Source organism: Mobula hypostoma, chromosome 19, assembly GCF_963921235.1.
Source record: "Mobula hypostoma chromosome 19, sMobHyp1.1, whole genome shotgun sequence".
Classification (NCBI taxonomy): Eukaryota; Metazoa; Chordata; class Chondrichthyes; order Myliobatiformes; family Myliobatidae; genus Mobula; species Mobula hypostoma.
Genome location: NC_086115.1, coordinates 35,730,343 through 35,757,078, shown reverse-complemented (window position 1 = coordinate 35,757,078; position 26,736 = coordinate 35,730,343). Strand labels below are relative to the sequence as shown.

Here is a 26,736-nt window from a genome sequence, read left to right as displayed (position 1 = left end):
TGGAATATATCCGTTCAGCCAAACGCCTCAACTCCCGCCGGTCCCGGTGGTCCCTGTTTTTTTGCCCGTTTTAGATTCACCCTGGCCTACCATCCTGGCTCTAAGAACGGCAAGCCTGACGCGCTCTCCAGGCAGTTTCCAACAGCCAACAAGGTGCCCAAGGTTACGACCATTCTCCCCAAGCAATGTCTGGTTGCTGCAGCACAGTGGGGGATTGAATCTGTGGTCCAGTGTGCCCAGCAGGGTGAGTCTGTTCCTAGTGCCTGCCCTGCTAATCTATTGTATATTCCCCAGTCTGTCCTCTCCCAGGTTCTCCAGTGGGGACACACCTCCAGACTGGCATGTCACCCTGGCATCAGACGCATGATGGCTTTCATCAGTTGAAGATTTTGGTGGCCATCCCTGAGGAAGGATGTTGAGAGCTTCATTTCTGCCTGCCCAGTCTGTGCACAGAACAAGACCTCCAACCAGCCACCAACTGGTCTCCTGCAACCCTTGCCTGTTCCTAGAAGGCCCTGGTCACACATTGCACTGGACTTTGTCACCGGACTCCCTCCGTCCAACAGTAACACTACTGTTCTTACCATAGTGGATCATTTTTCCAAATCGGTCCACTTAGTTCCCCTTCCCAAGCTGCCCTCTGCCAAGGAGGCTGCCAACCTGGTGATTCAGCATGTTTTCCATATTCACGGTCTCCCCGTTGAAGTGGTACCTGATAGAGGTTCGCAATTTACCTCCCACTTTTGGAGGGCCTTTTGCAAACTACTCCGGATCAGGGTTAACCTCTCATCTGGGTTTCATCCACAGAGTAATGGCCAGACCAAGCGGGCTAATCAGCAGATGGAGGTGATGCTCCATTGTGTGACGTCTCAGGAATCTTCCTCTTGGAGTCAGCAACTTCCCTGGGTCGAGTACACCGTTAATTCTTTGCCTTCTGCTTTATCAGGTTTATCACCATTCCAGCGCTGTCTTGGCTATCAACCCCCCTTATTCGCGTCTCAGGAGGAGGAAGTGGGCATTCTCTCAGCCGAAGCATTTGTCCAGAGGTGTTCACGGACCTGGAGACGAGCCCGAAAGGTGCTGCTTCAATCTACAGCCAGAATGAAGCAGCAAGCAGACCGTCACCGCATCGAGGCCCCCTATTACCACCAGGGTCAGAAGGTGTGGTTATCTTCCCGTGACATCCCTTTGAAGGTGGACTCCCGCAAGCTGGCGTCACACTACATTGGACCTTTCCCCATCACCAAGGTGATCAGCCCTTCGGCGGTATGTTTAAAACTACCCCCAACCCTTCGCAGAATCCATCCTACAAAGGATTAAACCCTTTGTCTGCAGCCCCCTCTGTCCCACCCCCAAGCCCCCTCCCCCTCCCCATCTCATCGACGGCTCAGAGACCTTCACTGTGCACCAATTACTGGATGTTCGACGCAGAGGTCGTGGACTGCAATACCTCGTTGATTGGGAGGGCTATGGCCCCAAAGAGAGGTGTTGGGTTCCCGCTCGAGATATCCTGGATACCTCTTTCATTAAGGACTTTCATAGGAGCCATCCCATACCAGCAAGAAGGGCATCTGGAGATGCCCATGGGTGGGGGGGGGGGTGCGCGGTACTGTTAAGTATCCGGCCTGAACATTGGGTCGAAGGGACTCTGCTGGTAGCTCTGGATCACGACAGTCTTTAACTTCTGTTTTCTTTCACCTGGCCATGTGGGTTCTGGCCCAGCCCCTTTCCTTTTTGGACTTCCTCCAATTACCTGCTTGTCTCCTCATTTGCACCCACCTGTTTCTAATTTTCACTCATTACCCCGTCCACTTAAACTCTGCATTGACTGGCATTCTCTGCCAGTTTGTCCCAGTTCTGACTTGTGTCATTCTAGCCCGTCATTGCAACTTCTGCCAACCAATTTTGCCTGATTCTGTGTTTTAGATTTTGCCCGTTCTTGGACCTGATTTTTGCCTGTGCGTTCTGGAATGTCTGCCCTCGCCTGACTGCCTTTCCTGGTTAAGACCTCTGCCTGCCTTCTGTTTTTGAAAGACTGTTGCTTTCGTGCCCCCTAATAAATCCTGGTGAAAAAAATATTCATTGGTCTGCACTTGAGTCCCACCGAAACCCGACAAGTTATTAATGTGCTGAGTGTCTCCACTTCATTTGCAAGCTTCCTTGATGTAAACAACTTAGCCAGCATTGTCTATTTTGAAAAAAGCCCAATTAAAAAATCCACTATCTTATCCTGCATCTCTTGAGCGACAATAAGCTCGGTACACTGACCTACATCCTGTTTTTTTAGACAATGCATCTGTTTGCAAAGCTGCCCTTCGGACTTCAAACTTATTATTGCTTTCCACTTACATTTAAAACAAAAGGCTGGTTCCCATTTACAACCAGAAGCTAAACAAAGAACATAGTTGGAAGTTTAACTTACAACTGTTTAATTTTTAAAAAATGACAGTGGATGTGTATAGAAAGTTGAGTTGGGCAAAAAGAAGCAGCCCCTTGGCCCAGGAAATAAATAACCATTACACGAGAAAACCAGAGCACCCAGAGAAAGCCCACCTGGTCACAGGGAATATGAAAACTCCACACAGACCAACAACAATATAGGAACAGGCCTTTTGGCTCATTCTAATGTATGTGCCAACTCTAAAGTCAAATGAAATGAATCCCATCCTCCTGCACATAATATCCCTCAATTATCTTCATTTTCATGTGTCTGTCTAAATGTCTCTTTAAGGTCATGATAATGTTCAGTTCCCTCTCCAACCCTGGTTGTGCAATCAGGCACCTACTACTGTGTAAAATACTTGCCCTACATACCTCCCTTAAAATTTCTTTGTTTCACCTGAAAGCTATCTCCTCTGTTATGTGACTCTATTTACCCTATCCATACCTCTCATAATTTTATTAGCTTTTATCATCCCCCCCCCTTAGCCTCCTACGCTGCAGAGAGAATATTTCAAGTTTATCCAGCTTCTCCTTATACCCTGATCCACTAATCCAGGTGGCACCCTGGTAGACCTCCTCCGATGTAACATGTTTCCTACACCCCATCTCCACTGCCTGACCTCCCAACTGAAATCAATGACAAAATATTAGTCCACACAATTTCTAACTTTTGAGCGATATTAATGGCAGCCCTTTACAGATGACTGAAATCCTCAAATGCCCTACAAAAATGTACAATTTCACATAACTATCATTTTCGGATCTTACCCTGTTGAGTGCTTAGAACCTGCACATCAGCTCAAATGATTTTCACCAATGTTATTACAAAAACATTGGCGAATGGCCAAGTGGTTAAGGCGTCGGTCTAGTGATCTGAAGTTCGAGCCTTGGCTGAGGCAGCATGTTGTGTCCTTGAGCAAGGCACTTAACCACACATTGCTCTGCGACGACACTGGTGCCAAGCTGTACGGGTCCTAATGCCCTTCCCTTGGACAACATCAGTGGCGTGGAGTGGGGAGACTTGCAGCATAGGCAACTGCTGGTCTTCCATACAACCTTGCCCAAGGCACAAATCCATGGTCTCACGAGACTAACAGATGCCTGTATTACAAAAACATCAGCTGGCCCTTTGGGGATGGCCACTATAGATTCTGGTGTGTGAAGAATGACTTTATTAAAAAATAATGAATACCTGATAAAGTAGATAATCTTCCTTCTGCTATCATTTGGGAATCCCTTATGTACTCTACACGCCTCATTAAAAGAATACAATTTTGGTACAGGGAAAGGCTTAACTAGAACATCCTGTGACTAACACAAATTCCAGGTATCCACCCTACTCCATCTACCAAGGTGAGATTTTTCCTCAAACCATTCAGATGTTGTTAAATCACTATGTAAAAACTTGCCTTATTTAACTTCACAATAGCTAATAATTCAAACTTCAAAAGACATATATGACATCTGAAATACAGCCCTTACATGTTGTGCAAAAGGAGAGCTGACTTGGAATTTTTTGGGAAATTAGAATCTCGAGAATGTTCACATATCCATTCGCCACAGTAAGCAGAGAATATGGTGGTGCTCAGTTGTGGAGGAGAAAGCACCTAATGTTAAGTGGCATAATGGCATAGTACTCATATTGTTGCACTAATGTCAGAACTGATTAAAGGTAATCTAAATTCCTACAAAACATGACTTCATTTCCTGCGGTATACATTTAAGAAATTAATTCACTTGTTGCATTGAATATTGGGCCTCCATTGTAACAATCCTGCTGGTTCACCGAGTTTTCACTAATGACCTGCCAATCATTTACAGGTCCATATATTCACTCCAGAACCACATCACAACCATCTCCCAAATGCTATTTCTGACCTGCCAGGTCATTCAGTTATATAAAAAGCACTGCATCCACGTGATTTAAGGAGGCTGCCAGAATCAACTCCTCATATCCAGTCAAGAATTGCCAATCTTGTCAGCTAAGTTCACATTCTCAAAAACATTTCTAAAAGCTCAGGCAGAACTTCTATTTTTGTATACCAGTTTTTGAGCATGTGGGGCAATGGAAACTGTTTTAATAAAACATAAGGGGCAGCACAGTAGCGTAGCGTTACACGGAACACTATTCCTGCTGTTGCCTGTAAGGATTTTGTATGTTCTGCCCTAACCTGTGTGGGTTTCCTCCAGGTGCTCCAGTTTCCTCCCACAGTCCAAAGATGTAGGTTAGTTGGTGACAGTAAATTGTCCCGTGACTAGGCTAGAATTAAATCAGGGGAATTGCTGGGCAGTGCAGCTCAAAGAACTGAAAGGGCCTGTTCCACACTGTATCTCAATTAATAAGGTCCAGCACCACAGACGTGGGTTCAAGTCCCACTGCTTTCTGTAAACAGATTGTACAATCTCCCCATGATGCTTGGGTTTCCTCTGGGTGCTCCAACTTCCTACATGTCAAAGACTTATGGGTTAGTAGTTAATTGGTCACATGGGTGTAATTGAAAATTATCAGCTCATTGTGGTGGAAGGACCTGTTACCATGCTGAATCTCTACATAATAAAAATAAAACAAAAACTGCTGCTAAAAATATGACTGATCTTTTCAGTAATGAATGGTCCAAGGAGTCAGTGAAAGTTAGCTATTGAAGAACTGGATCCTTAAACAGCAGCTCAAATCTTGAAAGTTAGCAACACACACACACACACACACACACACACACACACACACACGTACACAATGCTGAAGGAACTCAGCAGGCCAGGCAGCATCTATGGAAAAAAGTACAGTCGATGTTTTGGGTTGATACACTTCAGCACGACTGGAGAAGAAAAGATGAGGAGTAGAATTAAAAGGAGGGGGAGGGGAGAGAGAAATAAAGGGGACAGGTGAAAGCGGGAGGAGGATGGATAAAGTAAAGATCTGGGAAGATGATTGGTGAAAGAAGTACAGGGCTGGAGAAGGGGGACTCTGATAGGAGAGAACACAAGGCCATGGAAGAAAGGGGGAAGGAGCACCAGAGGGAGGTGATGGGGAGGCAAGGAGATGAGGTGAGAGAGGGAAAAGCAGATGGGGAATGGTGAAGGGGGGGCGGGGGCATTACCAGAAGTTTGAGAAATCGATGTTCACGCCATCAGGTTGGAGGCTACCCAGATGGAATATAAGGTGTTATTCCTCCAATCTGAGTGTGGCATCATTGCCACAGTAGAGGAGGCCATGGACTGACATATCAGAATGGGAATGGGAAGTGGAATTAAAATGTGTGGCCGCTGGGAGATCCTGCTTCTTCTGGCGGACAGAGTGTAGGTGTTCAGCGAAACGGTCTCCCAATCTATGTCAGGTCTCTTCAATATACAGGAGGTCACACCGGGAGCACTGGACACAGTATATAAACCCAACAGACTCACTGATAAAGTGTCGCCTCACCTGGAAGGACTGTTTGGGGCTCTGAATGGTAGTAGGGGAGGAGGTGTAGGGGCAGGTGTAGCACCTGTTCTGTTTGCAAGGATAAGTGTCAGGAGGCAGATCAGTGCGGAGGGACGAACGGACAAGGGAGTCGCATAGCGAGCGATCCCTGCATACAGCAGAAAGTGGGAGGGAGGGAAGTTAGGCTTAGTTTAATCCATTAGGTGTCTTCTGGGCATGATTCTGAAAACCTTCGTGCTCATGGAAGGTTTTACGACCCTATGTGTAAGCTATTAAAATAATATAGACAAGCACTTCAATGTAAAATAATTCTTCTGTCATATCTTTAACTTTCCCGATTTTACATTGGATTTATGGATTGTAGGTGAAATGTTCCATCAGTGCTTTCATTTGTCAAAGGAAAATACCTTTATCAGCATAAAATCAGTTGGCATAATAGAAATCAGTATTCAGGCCCTAGTCACTGCAAAATTATACATATTTGATATAGCCATAGATTCATTGTTTGTTACTTCAACACTGATTGAACACCAAGGAACAATAAGTGTTCACTAACACAAACAAGAGAAAATCTGCAGATGCTGGAAATCCAAGCAACACCCACAAAATGCTGGAGGAACTCAGCAGGTGACGTTTTGGGCCGAAACCCTTTGGCAGGACTGGAGAAAAAACACTGAGGAGTAGATTTAAAAGGTTGGGGGGGGGTGAGAAACACCAGGTGAGAGGTGAAACCTGGAGGGGGTGGGATGAAGTAAAGGGCTGGGAAATTGATTGGTGAAAGAGACAGAAGGCCATGGAAGAAAGAAAAAGGGGGAAGGAGCACCAGAGGGAGGCAATGGGCGGGCAAGGAGATGAGGTGAGAGAGGGAAAGGGGGCAGGGGTTAGGGGTATTACTGGAAGTTTGAGAAATCAATGTTCATGTCATCAGGCGCCAACATAAATCCTGGTTAAAACTAATCACTGACCACAACCTATTTGCTCTGTCCAAAGTTCTTGTTAACATGCCAGTTAAGCCATGGACACCCACACATTCCAACCATTATTTAAGTGACCCAGAATGATTAATTCCACCAGGCTGGTTCAAGGAGAATGCAGGCCAAGATTCACAGCAGGAAAGAAATCAGCCCCTGCAACAATCATGAGGAAAATGAATCAGATGGAAAACAGAGAAAGTAGAGCAGAGGTTCCCAACACTTTTTATGCCATGGATCCCTACCATTAACCGAGGGGTCCAAGGTTCTCAGGTCAGAAGCCCTTGATGTAGATGAAAAATTAATTTAGGCATTCAAAAGAGTACTACACCCTTCTAGTTTGGAAGAGGACTAAAGAGACTGCACCTGAAATTTGAATGAAATTGATGATGAGAGAGAGGGATCTTCCTTAACATTTGTTCAACCAAACAAATCAAATGAACCTTTGCCAGATATTTAACCTTTGCAAACTCTCAGGAAGATGAGTCGGAGGAAATTTCCTTAAGATTCTCAAGATCAAACAATTTTCCATCTTGTGTAAAAAGGAACTAATGTGCACTTTATGGTGTTTTCCTGCATTTTATTTTGTTACTGGACTAGTTGACCACTATTACTATAAATTAATGGATAATGGCGTAATCGGGGAAAGTCTGGTTGCAAGCAAATCCTTGTGACCCCACTACCACCTCCTGTGGAAGGAGAAAAACAAAGCTTGTGAAATATCCTTTCCTTCATTATAAAGTTCAAACATAAGTGAACATGACCTTGACCTCCTGAAACTGAGGTCACAGAAGGTCAGAGTCCACCCTTTAAATAGCACAGTTTCAGAGGAAAGGTGTTTGCTCTGTACGATGGTTAAGAAGGTGGATGCTGTGTTGGCCTTCATTAATTGGGGGATTGATTTCAAGGACCATACGGTTAAGCTGCAGCTCTATAAAACTCTTGGTTAGATAGAAAGTTAGACCACACTTGAAGTATTGTGTTCAGTTCTGGTTGCATTATTATAGGATGGATGTAGAAGCTTTAGAGAAAGTGCAGAATAGATTTACAAGGATGCCACCTGTATTAGAGAACATGTCTTATGAGGAAAGGCTGACAGAGCTGGAGCTTTTCTGGAAGAAAGTATAGGGCGGGGTGTCAACAGTAGTTTTTTTTATATAGAGAACGAGGTAAGTGCATTGAATGCACTGCCAGGGGTGATGGGAGGGGCAGATATGTATAAGACATTTAGGAGACTCTTAGATAGGCACACGGATGAAGGGCAAATAGAAGGCTATGTGGGGGTGAATGGTTAGATTGTTCTTGGAGTAGTTTAAAAGGCCAGCACAGCATTATGGACCAAAGGGTCTGTACTGTTCTGTGTTCTATGTTCTAAGTTGATTATTATCTCACTCCTGGTAAAGATTCTTATTGGACTCATTTAGAAATTTTCCACAATGAAAAAGGTGCTAGGTAATTGAAGATCCTGCTGCGAAATGAGGAGACTATTTTTCAAAACATGCACAGAATTGCTTTACTTTGAGTTAAGCTGCTTCTTTTTTAACAACATAACATCTTTGTCTATGGAGCTGTGTGAGTCAAGTTCCAGTCAATCTACTTAGTTATAAAACTTGTGAGTTATATTATTAGTTCCCAACTTTCAATAAGAGGCTGTAAAGGATATATAAAGAGGATTCTGAGAAGCAAAATTTGAATTCATTATGCTGATTAAAGTATAATTAGAAACATAGAAACATAGAAAACCTACAGCACAATACAGGCCCTTTGGCCCACAAAGTTGTGCCGAACATGTCCCCACCTTAGAAATTACTAGGCTTACCCATAGCCCTCTATTTTTCTAAGTTCCATGTACCTATCTAAAAGTCTCTTAAAAGACCCTATCGTATCCGCCTCCACTACCATTGCCGGCAGCCCATTCCACGCACTCACCACTCTCTGCATAAAAACCTTACCCCTGACATCACCTCTGTACCTACTCCCTAGCACCTTAAACCTGTGTCCTCTTGTGGCAACCATTCCAGCCCTGGGAAAAAGCCTCTGACTATCCACATGATCAATGCCTCTCATCATCTTATACACCACCATCAGGTCACCTCTCATCCTCCGTTGCTCCAACGAGAAAAGGTCGAATTCACTCAAACTATTCTCATAAGGCATGCTCCCCAATCCAGGCAATATCCTTGTAAATCTCCTCTGCACCCTTTCTATGGCTTCCACATCCTTCCTGTAGTGAGCTGACCAGAACTGATCACAGTACTCCAAGTGGGGTCTGACCAGGGTCCTATATAGCTGCAACATTACCTCTCGGCTCCTAAATTCAATTCCACGATTGATGAAGGCCAACGCACTGTACGCCTTCTTAACCTCAGAGTCAAGCTGCGCAGCTGCTTTGAGCGTCCTATGGACTCGGACCCCAAGATCCCTAAATCTAATTAATTACAAAGGGATTTACGCAGCTCCAAGTGAAAATCTGAATTCACTGTGGAAGTTTATGCAAAATTTTCAGAATATCTGCTTTAAAATTAGGATAATTGACTCAAATTCAAAAAATGTTGACAGCTGCTTGCAAAAATTGTTAGTATGATGATAACTCAAACTGAAACTATTCAGCTTCATCATACTGTGGTCCACTGAAGACAAGAACATCATCCTGGTAGAGGTCACAGTGTCACAGGAGGAAGGATGTGAGAAGACTCACGAGAGGCAGGATGTGAGGAGGCTCATGGGAGGAAGGTTCTGAAGTACTAGTCTTTAGTGCAGGAGTGCAGGGACAGACGTGGCAGGCATGGCTATTGTCCATGGAGATTGCTGTAGATGGTTCCCGGTCGTCATGGACGAAAGGTCGGCATGGAGGTTGCTGTCTGCACTGGGCCTTGATGAAAAGAGCAAGAACCAAGCAGCTCGCAGGATGGGGGAGGAAGCAGGAAGGGCCTCTTGCTGGATATGGAGCAGGTGAGAGGGCTTGAGCTGGAAGTCAGGAGCAGATGGACAGTGACTTGGCCACCACTGCTGACCCGCCAGCTGGAGTATAGAAGTTAAGGGTTGAAACACTCTACGAAGGTTGGGCACGACCTGACGACATCTGCCCCTAGCCAAGGGCCACAGTTATCTCATCAGGTAATGAAAGGGAACACCCCATTGTAGGATGTAAGCGACATCTGGTTCATCAGTGACTTCCAGAAAAGACTGGATGGCAACCGAAAAGATCAGAGACACTGGAAAGACTGCTGACTTCCAGAAAAGGCTGGCAACCTTGTGTGTAGCACTCGCAAGAGGGCACTATACAAGCTACAGACGAACTAAATATGCAATAGCCCCAGAGTCTCCCGAGAGGTGTGGAGGATGACAGACTCAATAGGATGAATATAACTGCAATTACCAGGACTGGAAATATGATAACGGGAAGGTTCAAGCAAACAACACTGACTGGGGAGGCGTTCATTACAAAGTGAAATCTGCAAAACCATCAAAGGCCTCAAGATACAGCCAAGTAGGTCCATTCGTGGATCGAAGGTGACTCAACTGCAACGCACGGACTCAACATCTGGTGAGACAATGGAGAACTCCAGCCAGGAAGCACCCACAGAACTGAAGATCTCTCGGCAGCCTGAGCCACCCTAGTGCCAATGAAGAGACCAAGTGAGTGCCCCCTCTGACACCCTAATCCATTCATTAAGGAAAGAGAGGGGAGGATCAGATGGCCTAGATCATCAGACAATGTATCTTGGAAGCACTTTGATGACGACCTGGATTGCATCTTGGAAGCTACATTGGAAGGACCTGTCTACGGGAAACTCAACTCCCTCACAGCCATTGTGTTCAACTTTGCTAAAGAATGAATCGGCCTAAGGGGATCTAAACCATCATGGCAACAAAACAGGAGGGAAAGGGAGATTCGCCACCCGAGATGTGAGAGAAAGACCCTGAACAAACGATTCAAAAACAGTTCACCTGGCAAAAAAGACGGCATCGAAGATCTAACCAGCAAACTGCGGGAACGGCTGCGCAAGCTCAGAAGGTGGAGCAGCTGCGGAATCGGAGAAGGGAGAAAATGAGAAGGAGAGCGCATTTCATTAAAACCACATTCGGGTTCACCAGGACTCTTCTCAGCCAGCAAAAATCTGGCACCCTAACCGGCTCAAAGCAGAAGGTGGAAGAATTTCTGCGGGGATCACACATCGATCCCTATAGGAATCAGGGACTAGAGTTCAATCCAAAAGTCCCCCAACCAAGATCGCAGCAACTGAGCTGAACATGGCAGATCCCACTTGGCAGGAGGCCAGGCAGAAGAAAGGCAACCTAAAAGTTGTCTGGTTAGAGCCAGCCAATGCCTACTGACCAATTCCACATGTCCTCACCCAGGTTGGCCTGGACTACTACCATATCCCACCAGTAACGCGAGATATGATCACCAGCTACCCAGGAGGATTCAAGCTACGCTTCTCTTCGGCCCTCTTTACAACCAGGTGGCAAGACCTCCAAAAAGGGATTCCAACCAGCTGTACCATCTCCCCCATCTTGTTTGTCATGGGTAACAACCTCCTCATATCAGCAGCAGCAGCTGGAACCCGAGGCCCAGTGTTGGAGCCTGGGATCCCACAGCCTGCAATACAGGGGTTCATAGATGACATCACAGTAATCTCTGTAATCCAAGTCCAAGCAAGATGGGTATTGGAAACCCTGGACAACGTAGCTACCTGGGCTAGGGTGACCTTCAAGGCCAAGGAGCACAGATGCATGGTGATCAAAAAGGGCAAGGTTACTAGCAAGTTCTCCCTGCATTCGAGTGCAGGGAGAAGTCACTCTATCCACAGAGGATAACTCAGTAAAGTGTCTTGGAAATTGTTTTAATGCAGCAATGACAGCACCATTATCATCAACACTGTAAAGAAGACTGAAGAAAGGCTCAACAAAACCAGACTCCCTGATAAACTTAAGGAATGGTTGTACCAATATGGTCTTCTACCAAGGCTGCTCTGGCTTTTCACAGTGTACAAGATCTCTATGACCACTAGGCATAGAGAGGAAAGTTAACAAGCGCCTGCGGGGATGGCTGGGGAACGCCCAAGGCTTTTCTTCAGTGGGGGTCTACATAAGATCAGGCTACTTACAGCTCCCATTGTCATCGGTAGTGGAGGAGTTCAAGTTGGCAAAGTGCAGAGTTGTGTTAACACTGAGGGGCTCCGATGACAAGCTAATAAATCAAGTAGGAGTCACAACAAGATCGTGCTGAAAGTGGGCTGCCAGCTCGGCCATACACCAAGTGGTAAACTCCCTGTAATTGAGAGACATCAGGTACCTGGACAAAATGGGATCTTCCCATGTGCAAGATCACTTGGGCAGAGCTCTGGTGACTGGAACCCCTCCACATTTCTTTCCTTCTGCAATCCGTGTATGACACTCTCTGTACACCATCACAGCTGCACACATGGGGGCTGAGAGAGGACCCTAACTGCAAGCTTTGTGGTCAGCGGAGTTCACTGGAGCACATACTTCCAGGATGCAAAACAGCTTTAACACAAGGACGGTGTAGGTTCTACCGTTCCTTGCTGACACAGTGGAGTGGAGGAAGTGTGAAAAGAGACCATCTGGCAGAGAGGCAAACAGGGCAGTCATTTTCATCAAGGAGAGGGCCACGCCAGTCAATACCAAAGAGGCCTAAATCCAATCTGCTGCAAACTGCCAAATCATGGGAGATGAGGGTTGATGTGGGGAGGAAGCCACAGTTCTCAGAGGTGGTGCAAACTGGACTTCAACCAGATACCATACTATGTGCCACCAAGGACAAGAAAATCATCCTGGTGGAGCTCACAGTATCATGGGAGGAAGGATGTGAGGAGGCTCACGAGAGGAAGGCCCTGAAGTACCAGTCCTTAGTCCAGGAGTGCAGGGACAAAGGATGGCAGACATGGCTAATCCCCGTGGAGATCAGCTGTAGAGGGTTCCCAGAAAGGTCACTATGGAGGTTGCTGTCTGCACTGGGCCTTGATGGAAAGAGCAAGACCCAAGCAGCTTCGGGATGGGGGAGGAAGCAGAAAGTGCCTCCTTCTGGATATGGAGCAGGTGAGGAGTTGAGCAGGAAGTCAGGAGCAGATGGACAGTGACTTGGCCACCACTGCTGACCCGCCAGCTGGGGAGTGTGGAGGTTAAGGATTGAAACACTCTATGAAGGTTGGGCACCACCTAATGACAGCTGCCCCAGGCCAAAGGCTACAGTTACCTCATCAGGTAACTGAAGAGAGCACCCTGGTGTATCATGGAAGCAAGTTATTAGATTTCATTGTTAAACCTTGACTTCAAAAACAATCCTTCTATTTTGTCATGAAATAGATGAACTGTTGTTTAGGTGAGGAACAACTTTCCTTCCACCCCAACCGGATTTAGCAGGTTATCACACGCTTTTGCAACAATTTCACTTCACATTAATGTCCACAATGAAAATCAGTGACTAATTAAAATTGATAAATTATGATCCCCATAGTTAAATATAACTGAAGTTACAGTAACAGCAGGTAATACGAGGAAGTTATTGCCAGAGTCGCAGTGAGGAGCAGTAGCTTGAAGAATGATTGCTGTGGTTACAGTTAGTATATTAATGCTGGTAAGATACAAAAAAGAGTTACAGTATTGGCAGTAATATTGGTAGTCTGGAACTGGAGCAAGTTACGCAAGACTATAGTTGAATATGCAGTGATAATTATAACGGTGGTATAGCAAGAAGAGTAGTGAGGAAAATAATATCAGGAGGATCACACACAAAGTGCTGGAGGAACCCAGCAGGTCAGGCAGCATCTATGGAAAAAAGTACAGTCAACATTTCAAGCCGAAAAACTTCAGCAGGACAGGTTTCGGCCTGAAATGTCGAACATACTTTTTTCCATAGATGCTGCCTGGCCTGCCGAGCTCCTCCAGCATTTTGTGTGTGTTGCTCGGATTCCCAGCATGTGCAGATTTTCTCTGGTTTGTGAATACTGGGAGGCTCTTGTTGATAGTATAGGGAGGCAGTAACAGTGGTAGGTCACAGCTGGAATTACTGTAAAGACAGTAAAATTGAGCTATAGATGAAATTACCATAATAGCAGGAATACTGGTGGACTAGCACTGGGGAAGCAACACTGGGCAAACAAAATGTAAGCAGGCAAATAAAATGTACTTCAAACTATTCTTAATACTTACTGAAATTCCCTCACGGTTTTGGTTCGGATGGGAAATACTGGATCAGGAGGGAAAGGAGCTTTCATTTCGGGAGGCAAGATCTCTATTGAGATGTGTTGCTTCTGACGTACATCTTGGTTAATAGGTGGTAGTTCTCGTACTGGAAGAGGAGAAGAGGAAAGAAGGTCATATAACACCTAATTGATGGTATATTCATTTGATTTAAATATATGCACAAACTCCACTGTCGTTAAGTTGCTCCTATTATCTTTGAGTTTAAGTGTTCCCACTTGTGGAAAGGACCCAGTCTTAATTATGATGATACTGTATTGTGATCAGGAAACTAGCAGTGTATACCTACATCTCTACAAGCTCCAGCAAGTTGTATCTGTATCACTAAATTTACCAGTACCCCAAATCTGTAAAGTCTTCAGATGAGTTCCTGCACCTTTAGTTCCAAGATCACTATTGATATCAGCTTCATAATTCATATTGCATGTTTAGTGAACCAGGGCTCGGCTGTAACAGTAACAGGCAGTCTGAGTAACAAGTCAAATACAATGTATATTCAGTTTGTAGCACAGTGGAGCAAATGGACAAGATTTGATGTGCAAATTTCACACCTAGGAATATACTTCTCATAGATGGAAGACAAACAAAAAAGCAATGCATAGCTCCAAGGTGCTTCTAAATTTAGAGCCATAAGATATAGGAACAGAATTAGTCTATTTGGTCCATTGAGTCTGCTCCCCCATTTCATCATGGATGATCCGATTTTCCTCTCAGCCCAATCTCCTGCGTTCTGCACACATCCTTTCATGCCCGGACCAATCAAGAATCTATCAACCTTCGCCTTAAATATACATAAATACTTGGCCTCTACAGCTGCTGATGGTAAAGAGTTTCATTAATAGTGGGCTTCAAATTCAGCAGGGAGAAAAATTCTCTCTCTCACACACACACACACACCCACCCCTATGTGTGACATGCCATTCTTGAGTCTACTGTGAACTGACGACTTAAGGCAATGTCCAAAGAATATTAGTGGGCATAAACTGCTGAGAATATTGTTCCCTTGTCTGTCTGTCTGGGTACCATATCCGATGCGGACGTTGGTGACCATGGTTTTCCATATAGATCTATCCTTCGTTCTTTGGATGACTTCCATTTCCCCGATGTGTAACCACCTGGCTAGGCTTTTGATGTCTTCCTCTAGGTTTGCTGAGAAATTTATTAAACTTTAGGTGATGGTGACAAGGAATCTTAACTAGATTACCCCTTACAAGCCATTGAGCACATGCAAGTGCAATAAAATCCTGCAATACATTCACTACTTACGCAGTGCTCAATGCATCACCCACCACCTGGATATTGCCTCTTCCTGAATTCAACTGTTTTTGCTGATTCCATCACCACATTCCCCACTCAGCCTCCTCCCTTCCTTCTCAATGTATGCAGCATTCTGACATTATAAATGCAAGGAGATTCAATCCATAAATTTAATTGCTAATGAAAGAACTGAATTGTGTCAAATAAATGAAGATCGTTATCACTTAACATTATCACATGAGAAGTACATTGGGCACAGAGACAAATACATTGAAGCTAATGATTAAAATATTAGTAACAACAAATGAGACTCTGGCATTGATATTTTTGAAAGCTAAATAAAACATATAAGTATCTTTCAGACACTTTCTGAGTGTCTTGATGACAATAATATATCTATCAAAGGAAAAGCAGAGTACTTGGTAACTGCAGATGCCCAAATTGTATAAATAAAACATAAAACTCAGAACATATACCCGACCAATAAAAGGGAATCAAAGTTTGAAGCAGCCTCTTATGGGAGTATTTTCAAATGGCTGACCTAAAATTAATTCAAAACATATTGCTTAAATACATCAGCTGCTTCAGGTTCAGCTCGATTTGGGGCAGTTTAAATAAATAAATCTCAACATTCTCAGGGCAAAAAGAAATGTTCTCAATTTCGTCGCAAACAAAAATATACAGTTCACGATAACTGTAATTTAAAATGCAATCTGAATTTTCAACATTATAAACACAGTTTGAATTTTGCAGCATAATCTTGAAGTACTGTTTTGACACATCACCATAAGTTGCTTAGCAAAGGTAAATACAATAAGACTGGATATGTTCCTTCACTGGAACTGGCTTTAATATTCTGAGATTCTTGTTGCTCTGGTAACAGAGTCATGGATTTTCTGTGGTTTGGTTGCTGAGGGCAGGTTTCAAAACTGAAATATTTTGCAAATGTATTTATAATGAGAATGGCCAAACCTGTGGAAAGAAAGTGCAGTATTAAAAAAAAATGAAGATTGGCATTCATCTCTTGGAAAAAATATCACTGTTACCAGGCAACCGATTCAAATGTATTCAAAATATACAGTCGCCGTTTGACACAAATGTGACCAGAAAATAGTTGAAGCTTATGAATGATGGAATAGTCATTAATTTAATTTCTTGGGCTGCCATTTTTAAGTTGCATTTCATAATTTGTAAATATGTTAAATGTACAATTTAGAAGTTTTGAAAATGGTTACTGCAGCATTATCTGGGCGTGCAGAAAGGCTTGTTTCAGCAGTCTTACCATTATATTTTAAACAATTGCCATTTTAGAAAAGATAACAAGATGTCAGATTAGTGTGGGCACAGGCACCTTTTGCATAATCATGCTTTGAACCCAGCAGTGCAAAGCTGACAGAGGACCCAGCTCATGTGCAATTGTTATACAATGCATGATAGTGCTGTGTGCACACAGCTCCCAATGACACAGACATTGCCCAGAAAAATAATCCTTTAGCGTATTAAGCAGTTCCAACTTCAATCATTTACAATCAGGGTAAGTGAATTTGATGGAGTAGAAAGTTCAAAACACTTGGAAAACAAGAGTTATAGACAAGTTACAGCTGGAAAGCACGTAATTTACATTCATCCTATACCAATAACAAATGTAACTGAAGGTGCTACAAATAACTGTAATAGTTAAACAATATGAAATTGATAAAACTAGTTTTGGGAGGGAAAAAGCTCTAAGTTAGTTCTAATTCAGTTAAAATTATTAATTATTCATTAATTATGGTGTTACAAAGAACAAAAAAGGTCTTTTATTGTTCCTCTCTCTCTGATCATCCACTTTAATAGTTGCTAGCTTGATCACCCTGTTTGCCTTAGTTACCTCCATCTCCCACTTTCTCTTTGCCCACTATACATCTGGGGAGCTCTGAATTGGGAGAGGAAAGGAAATGGAAACCTGCAAAGGAAAAGGAAGCTAAGTGCTTGGAGTGAAGTTGTTAGTCTGGGTCGGAAAACAGGGACAGGTAAACGCAAATGTGAGAACAATCACTTTTGGCAAGTACAGAGAGCTATGAGAAAGGGCCTTTATTCATGCAGATGCCAGACAAATGCCGTTTCATAATTACATCACACTCCATTATCAATTAATAATTTGAACCACTATAAGTGCAGTTCTAGAAGAGAATGGAATAAAACATGTATTAAAATTGGGAATTGGAATGAAGGTGTACTTCAGCTTCCATAGCACATCAAGTTCTATACACAAACCTACATCGTGAAGTTTAAGCTCAAATATACGGTATTCAGATGACAAAATGAGCCAGTATGGTGTGGCAGTTGGAAAGTGGTCAACACAATTGGTGCAAATGATTTAAATCGACAGTGTTGCCATTATTATCACACAGGATAGAAATCCTTGGCCCGAAATATTATTCCTTTCCATCAAATCTACCTGACCTGCTGAGTTCCTCCAACATTCCGCACATGTTAGTCTGGATTTCCAGCATCTGCAGAATCTCTAGTCTTTAGAAATTTAAGTTGCTGTTTGTGAACAGGATGATATTTAGATGGAAGTCTCACAGGGGAATGAGAACAAAGTAGCCAGCTTGAAGTTGTTCTGGGTACAGATGTCCAACTAGGTCAGGAGAATTGAAAAGTAGATTCAACTGATGAAGAACTTTTAGGATATAAGGAAATATGCTTAGCAGGATTACTTCGACAGCTGCGCTGGATGATCTTTTATGTTATAAAGAAATATGAAAAGCAGAAAGTTGAAGAGGAAATAAAATGAGAAGAATATATAAAAATGACAACAAAGGAAGTGAGTAAATATAAACAAATAGAGTCACAGAGTAATACAGCATTGAAAAAGGCCCTTCAGCCCAACTAGTCCATGCCAACCAATATGTCTATTTATTTAGCTGCAGCCCACATCCCTTTAAAATAAAATTCTTTTGGGATTAGGCATTAAATGAGATTACAAAGCTGATTTGGGTATCATATGGTTACCGATCAACAAATTTGGGGGCCCATCCTATTACAGATAGACGTTCTTCTATATGCATAGCGGAAATAGATTTGAATCATGTTTATTTTAATAGACTATACTTGGACCAAAAATGGGAAGTTAGAAATGGACTGAGAAGAAAGTATGGGAGGTCATCATTTGTTCATGATAGCTGTGGGAATATTCCAGTGGTGTGGTCTGCACTTTAAACAACATTGAACTGTCCAAGTATAAATTCGCTTTAACCAACAGAGGAATATTTCTCAACTACTCCCATGTATATTATAAATTAACTTTAGTTCCCCTTAATGTTATAATGATGTGCTTAGTTGTGACAGCTGCACAAAATACCTCCCTCAGCTCTCCATGGGTCTGCCTAACAAATGTCACATAAAATACTTTGGACCTGAAACAGAGTTCAGAGCATGAAGCAAAAATAAAACTCACTTTGTTATGGTGCAATTAAAATGCTACATATTAACTTCACTGCAGATTACAAGAACTAATAAAGGAGTATAAAGAAATTCGTAGAAATCCTAGCATCATCACATAAAGAAAACTGGGATCTAGTCTTTACATTATAACTAAAAGGTTATTACACGAGCACTAAAGTATATCAGCAATAACAACATTCAAACCGTTAAGTATTTTGATTAACTAGTCCTCATATTAAACTGCAAGAAGCATCTTAGAAAAGTGATAATTTTGCAATCACAACAGATCTGAAACAGTCAATTTCCCAATCTCCAAGCTGTGCAGTCCGTATGATACACACCTGCATACCATATTCTCAGCTGTAAATAAAAGGACAATTTGCAGATGGAGCAAATGGAGGGGGGGGGGGGAGAGAGAGAGAGAATGAGAATAGTTTTGCAATCTCTCAGATACCATGTAGATAGTATTCTAACAGATCAAGTCAGAGTAGGAAATACAAAGTTCACCTACTGGATGAGTGGATTTAATACGCCACCACGGACTCTAGCAAATTTCTTTAGATGTACCATAGAGAGCATTCTGAACGGTTGCATTACCATCTGGTATGGAAGATTGGAAAACGCTGCAAGGGTTGTAGCCATCATGGGCGCTAGCCTCCCCAGCATCAAGGTGATCCTCAAAAAGGCAGCATCTATCATGATGTCCCCACCATCCAATTTGGGCCCTCTTCTCATTTCTACCTTCAGGGAGGAGGTACAGAAGTCCTAAGGCATATATGCAGTGTTTTAGAAACAGCTTCTTTCCCTCTGCCATCAGATTTCCAAACAGACCATGAATCTATAAACGTTACCTCAGGATTTTGTTCTCTTTTTGCACTACTTATTTATCTCGTTAATACATTTCTTATTGTAACTTAGTTTTTTTAATGTATTGCACTGTGTTACTGTCACAAAACAACAATTTCACGACATATGTCAGTGATAATAGACCTGATTCTGAACTTTCCTTCTGAGGCTGCAGTATCACAAGATGTACAGCCATACAAATGAACATTTTTGCTGTTCACTTTTATTAAGCCCAGATAACACTGAATCAGATACATTTACCCAGTAATGTATTATGACTGGCCTGATGGCGGGTTTCCCAGTATCATCTTCCTCAAAGATTTTCTCATGTGAAAAGACTGATGGGCCCCTTCATCCACCTCCACTAGAAACCCTTCTCGCTGTGCAAAGTTGCATGAGGCACAACATACTACTACATTCTTCTGGTGGTACTTAAAGCACATCATAAACATCCTTGCTGCTTTTGCTTTGACATATCTGGTAGTTAAGTGCCATCACTTATACCAGGCCAGTGGCTTGTTGGTAGAATTGTGATCGTGCTAAGTTTGAAGCCTCCAAGGGGCCAGACCTTAAAGCTGCTTCTTGAAATGAAAAAGTAGGGATCATTGGACCTCCACTTCATGACACTATTTACAAGTCAATTTCACAGTGTCAGGAAAATACCTTTGGTTCACAGAAGTATCTGGCTACTAGGCCAGTTCTTGGATTTTTATTGCATTTGATGGCACTTTATACTTGGGGCAATCCAGCAACAGAGGTGAATCTGTGTGGTCACTCATACAGAATGATATCACTAGCCAGAATAGGAAGACTATTTATTGTCCAGGTTTGACAAATAATCCATCATCAACACACACAAAATGCTGATGGAACGTAGCAGGCCAGGCAACATCTATAGGGAGAAGTACAGTCGACGTTTCAGGTCGAGACCCTATCCTGACGAAGGGTCTCAACCCGAAACGTCAACTGCACAGGTCCACAATCCCTTATCCGAAATCCTTGGGGCCAGTTGCATTTTGGAATTCAGAATTTTTCGGATTTCAGACCCTCCACCCCCCCCCCCGTTACCAAAAAACACATATGTTCAAGTTCCTTATTTAACCTGTCTCAGTGCAGTAGACTTTAGGACCCGGCGGCGCACCAAACCTACGCACATCCTCCCTTATACTTTAAATCATCTCTAGATTACTTACAATACCGAATACAATGTAAATGCTATGTAAATAGTTGTTATACTGTATTGTTTAGGGAATAATGACAAGAAGAATTTTTATTTCCAACAAAAACATTCAATAAAACATAAAAATATATAGCTTCAAATGAACCAAATCAAACACATGGTAAGTGACTTATTGGAATAAATGTAGAACGTCACTGTCATTATAAAACTTCAGTAACTTGTCTTTCTGTTTATTTAAATCATATACAGTGGTAGTTCCGACACTATTTTCTTCAGTAAGACACCGCACAGACACACCACAATCAAACTTCTGCAATATCTCCACTTTCTGCGTTATTGATAGAGAAGATTCCTTCTCTTTTTCTCATTGTTACCCATAGGGGTATCTGCAGCTCTTTTAGACATCTTCACAGTGAAATTAAACACAAAGTCAACAGTGAACACAAAATATCAGCGAACAGCAAATGCACGTGTAACTAGTACGAGCGCTGAGCCACAACTGACGTCTGGCGGCCTCTGCTAGTGCTGCCACGTCACACCTGAGTGACGTCAGCTGTTGGCGAGAAAAACTTCAGTTTTCGGAGCTTTTTGGATTTCAGAATTTTGGATAAAGGAATGTGCACCTGTACTTCTTCCTATAGATGCTGCCTGGCCTGCTGCGTCCCACCAGCATTTTGTGGGTGTTGCTTGAATTTCCAGCATCTGCAGATTTCCTCGTGTTTGCGTTTTTAAATAATCTATCATGTTCATTTTGTATTTACGGTCATCTAACTGATAGGCCTGCTAAGAGAGACATACGAGCGCTATCTTGGAACAATCGTTGGATATGTTACCAGAGGACTAAACAGAATAAAATGAAAGTAACTATGTTACTTAGCAAAGTACTCAGCAAATATGAGCACAGATTTAAGTTAATTACTAAAAGGAATAGAGGGCAGCTGTGAATGAATTATTTCACTCAGTGAATTCACTGCCTACAAAAGCGCATTTATAATAGATGAAAACATAAAGAACCCTGATCTTTCGAGCTTTAGATTAATAACTACAAAGGAGGTTTAATCTAAAGTCCATTGGCTGCACTGGCTCTTTTTGTCCCATATATGCCTGGGAGATTGGATGATAGGCTTCAATAGCCACTGGGAACGGGGGGACACTCGGCCCAAAAGGTTTTCTTTGGAGGCTGCAGTTGTCAACCAACACCTTCTTTACCAACATCAGCCAAAGATGTCATAGCCAAGTTCCTGTCTGCAAACCCTGTGATACAAGCATTGCTGCTGTGACCTCAGGCCCTCTCATGTCCCACCACCCCAGTGCACGAGCAGGTCTTACCATTGCTGTTGCAGACGTAGATAGCCTTTCTCTTCTGATACGTTAAGTGTATCCAAAATATCCTTCATCAGGTTTTGACAGCTTCAGACCTCTAGCACTTCAAAATGTAGCCAAAAGCACAAGAGCTCACTGCTAAACATTTTTTCCCAGAAGGGGTAAGATATTAATCACAATGCAAGTTTTTGTTCAAATGGGAGTGGTCACATGATTGTCAGCTCTGATTAACTGCTCTAGTCTTCTGAGGTCCAGTCAACTGTTTGACAGAAAGCTGGGCAAAATATTTCTGAGAAAGATCTCAGCAGGACCTCTTGAAACTTATTGAAGCCTCTTAATATTACTGATTTCACTAATAATTCACTTCCTCTCATTAAAGCCCACCATCAATGAATGAGCTAATTGCAGGCATTTAAACATACCTCCCTTAATCTTCAAGAATGCACAATGAAGACAAGTTTTGGTCACTTTGCTTATTTTACCAGATCAACCACCTTCAAAAAATTCTCTTGGTACATTTAAAACTGTCCCAGTCTCTTTCTTCATGCTCAAAGCTCTTGCAGTCTTCGTGGCTCTCCCACCCGCAGTCACCATCCCTGATCCAACATCACTATCTTCAACTCCTTTCAATTTACAATATGGAAATTACCCCACTCCAACCCTATCCACAACCATCTGAAAACTCACCTTTATCAAAATATGACTCACTTTGCACATAATGATTCATTTCCTCTCAGCTTTATATTATTTTCTGACCCTTCACAAAAAACTTCTGGATATCTTCTGATGATAAGGTTCCTTCCAAAAGGCAGCTATAGTTATTGAGTGGTTTTGTGAAGGACTGTAGCTACTGTACATGACAAACACTATAAATTGAACACTTTATTGGAACAATTGGTGGTTTTGAACACTACCAGCCTCAGTTTTTCCACAAAGACGTTTGTTCAATTCTTGAAAAAGCATTCTGCACCTATATGTTGACACCATAAAAATATTCATTCAGTAAAGGGGTTACAGAGGTCTGTAAAAACTCCATCTTTTTGAATGACAGGGTGCAGAATTGTGAGAGTTCAAGACTCTCACATTTTCTTCTTATCAGAAAAAAAGTTAATTTTTACATGAAAATTCTTCAAAGTTTGAAGTAAATTTTATATTCAAAGTACATACGTCTCCATATAAAACCCTGAGACTCATATTCCTGCGGGCATACTCAGCAGATCTGTAGGATAGTAACTATAACAGAATCAATTAAAGATCAACCAGAGTGCAGAGGAGAACACACTGTGCAAATGCAAATATAAATAAACAGCAGTGAGAGCATGGGAAAACACGATAAAGAGTCCTTACAGTGAGGGAGTCCTGACGAAGGGTCTCGGCCTGAAACGTCGACTGTACCTCTTCCTAGAGATGCTGCCTCGCCTGCTGCATTCACCAGCAACTTTGATGTGTGTTGCTTACAGTGAGATCATTGTTTGTGGGAACATCTCAATAGATGGGCAAGGTGGTGTAGTTATTCCCTTTTGTTCAAGAGCCTGATGATTGTGGGTTAGTAACTGTTCCTGAAACTGGTGGTGTGAGTCCTGAGGCTCTTGTTCCTTCTACCTGATGGCAGCAGCGAGAAGAGAGCATGGCCTGGGTGATGCGGTTCTCTGTTGATGGATGCTGCTTTTCTATGACAATGTTTCATGTAGATGTGCTCAATGATTGGGAGGATTTTACCTGTAATGTACTGGGCGGAATCCACTGCCTGTCCTACTTGCAGGTTGTTTTTCTAATGACGATAATGAAGTAATAAATAGGAAAGATTTTACTTAGGGTAACATTTCCTGTAGATCTCTGCAGCTCACCCACACACTTAATGCGTCCTTTGCATTCTTCCTGAGCCATGCGCAAAATTGACTTCTGAGTTTCTACAGCCATCTAAACTAGAAACCATTTAAGTTGGTGTGCACTGCTGTCAGCGAGCACAAGAACATAAGAAATTGAAACAGTGGGCCATTTTGCCCTTCAAGCCTGTCCCACCAATCAATATCATGACTGATCTGCCTGAGTCTCATCTCCTCTTATGCACCAGCTCCCCATTGCCCTCTCTGCTCTAATCTTTCAGAAAATTATCTACTTCCTCTTTAAACCTGGATAATACAAACACCTATGTCAGGATGCTGTTCATAGACTGTAGCTCAACGTTTAACATCATCATTCCTACAGTCCTGATCAAAAAGCTACAGAACGTGGGCCTCTGTACCTTCTCTCTGCAATTGGATACTCGACTTCCTAACCAGAAGACGACAATCTGTGCAGATTGGTAATAATATCTCCTCCTCAGTGACAATCAACACTGTCACACCTCAGAGATACGTGCTTAGCCCACTGCTCTACTCTCTCTACACCAAACACTGTGGGGCTAGGCATAGCTCAAATGCCATCTATAAATTTGCTGATGATACAGCCATCGTTGGCAGAATCTCAGACGGGGACGAGAGGGCGTACAGGAGCGAGATATGCTAGCTAGTTGAGTGGTGTCGCAGTAAAACCTTGCACTCAATGTCAGCAAGAAAAAGAGAGTTGATTGTGGACTTCAGGAAGGGTAAGTCAAGGGAACTCAAACCAATCCTCATACAGGAATCAGAAGTGGGAAGAGTGAACAATTTCAAGTTCCTGGGTGTCAAGTTGTAAAATTAGTCAGCTCCATCATGGGTACTAGCCTCCAAGGTATCCAAGACATCTTCAAGGAGCGGTGCGTCAGAAAGGCGGAGTTCATTATTAATGACCCCCATCACAAAGGACGTGCCCTCTCCTCAATGTTACCGTCAGGACAAAGGTACAGAAGCCGGAAGGCACATACTCAGCGACTCAGGAACAACTTCTTCCCCTCTGCCATATGATTCCTAAATCGACACTAAACGCAAGAACATTACCTCACTGTTTTTTACCATATTTTGCACTATTTTTAATTTAACTATTTAGTATACATAGTTTATTTACTTACTGTAATTGGTTTACTTATTTTTTTCTACAAAATTTATTGCAGTGTACTGTTGCCACTAGGTTAACAAATTTCACGATATATGCCAGTGATATTAAACCTGATTCTGATTCTGAAATTCCACAATTGATCTAGCCTCCAAAACTCTTCAGAGTTGGTAATTCCAGAGATTCACCATTCTCTGCATATATATCCTGTGCACTTCAGTTATAAAGGGCAGTTTCCTAACATAACTATGTTGTTGCATTTGGAATTCTCACACTGGTGTAAACATCTCAACATCTCTCTATGTAACACACGCAAAATGCTGGAGGAGCTCAACAACTCAGGCAGCACCTATAGAGAGGAATAAACGGTCCATGTTTTTTGCCATGACCCTTCATTAGGACCATTCATCACTGTTGAGCTCCTCCTGCATTTTGTGCGTCAGTCGGCATTTGTAGCAGCTGCAGAATCTCTTCCGCTCATCATCTACCTTGCATCTGATATGCTTCAATAAGATGCAGCCCAAGTACTTCATTTTTAAATGTCTGCCTGAACTACTTTCTCTGAATTGCTGAAAATAATTCTATGTTCCCTAGGATCCTACTTCGCCAACCACTGTAGATTTTAAAATTAGTGATAAACAGATCAAAATATTAATATACCAGCTTCTGAGAGCTGTGGATAAGGTGGAAGGATGGCTAATAAAAACAGAAAATACTTAATAGGTCAGGCAAAATCTGTGGAGAAATGCTGCCTAGCCTGCAGAGAGAACAGCCCTGATAAGGGGTACCAGACCTGAATCGTTAGCTATTTTATCTTTTCTACAGATGCTGCTTGACCTGCTGAATGCTTCCAGCACTTCCTTTCAATTTCTTCCTTTATTATAAAGCTCTTGCCCATACTTAGAGTGGACACCAGGCATACTTGATGCCCTTCAAATAGACAGCAGCTTTCCACTATTGGGTAATTTATTCTTTGGGCTGTCAGTGAACCTAATTACATTAAAACATATTTAAGTAATTGTAGTTTAAAGGGATATTAAATCTGATCCATCACAATTTACAATGACTTCTAGAAATATAGGTTTGAAAGTGGGCTATTTAGTCCCTCAAAATCTGTATGTCTATTTAATTAGATCATGAGTAATAAGAATTATTCACTTTTCTGCTTTGGTTTCACAATGCTTAATACTGTTTTTGTTTTAACGACCCAGATAGAGGTCAATATGCCTAGCCTGACTCCCATGGGAGTAATGCTTTCAGTTTCATTCTCCTTCAATCTCTCAGGTAGTTATTATCTCATCTAAATCCGCAAATCCCCTTTGATTCTTTCTTGCCATTAACTTGCACTGGGGTGTAATTTATGGTGGCCTATCTTTGGGAGGTGGAAAAGGCCTGTGGCACACAGAGGAAATGGACAACCCCAGAGAGAATGTGATACTCCACACCTACAGCGCCCAAGGTCAAGGTTGAACCTGGGATTGTGGTGCACCACTTTAAAATCATACCTGGCAAAAATCCCAGTTCCGTAATGTTTACAATCCTCAATAGTATTTTAGGAAAGAGATCACTGAACCTTCCTTAATGCTAAAAACCACTGTCAGGTATTACTGCTGAAAATCTCTTATTTTAATGTACTCAATCCTGCATGCTTCCAACTCTCATTCCCT

General features: G+C 42.6%; 1 protein-coding gene across 2 annotated transcripts in view; it reads right to left on the bottom strand.

Moving 5' to 3' along the window:
* Nucleotides 1-26,736, bottom strand: part of hectd2 (HECT domain containing 2) — a 136,140-nt gene that overhangs the window by 96,445 nt on the left and 12,959 nt on the right. For both annotated transcript variants that reach the window (XM_063071179.1, XM_063071180.1), the window contains one exon: nucleotides 14,011-14,149. In XM_063071179.1, coding sequence (XP_062927249.1) covers nucleotides 14,011-14,149 — 139 coding nt within the window. The remainder of the gene's footprint in view (nucleotides 1-14,010; nucleotides 14,150-26,736) is intronic.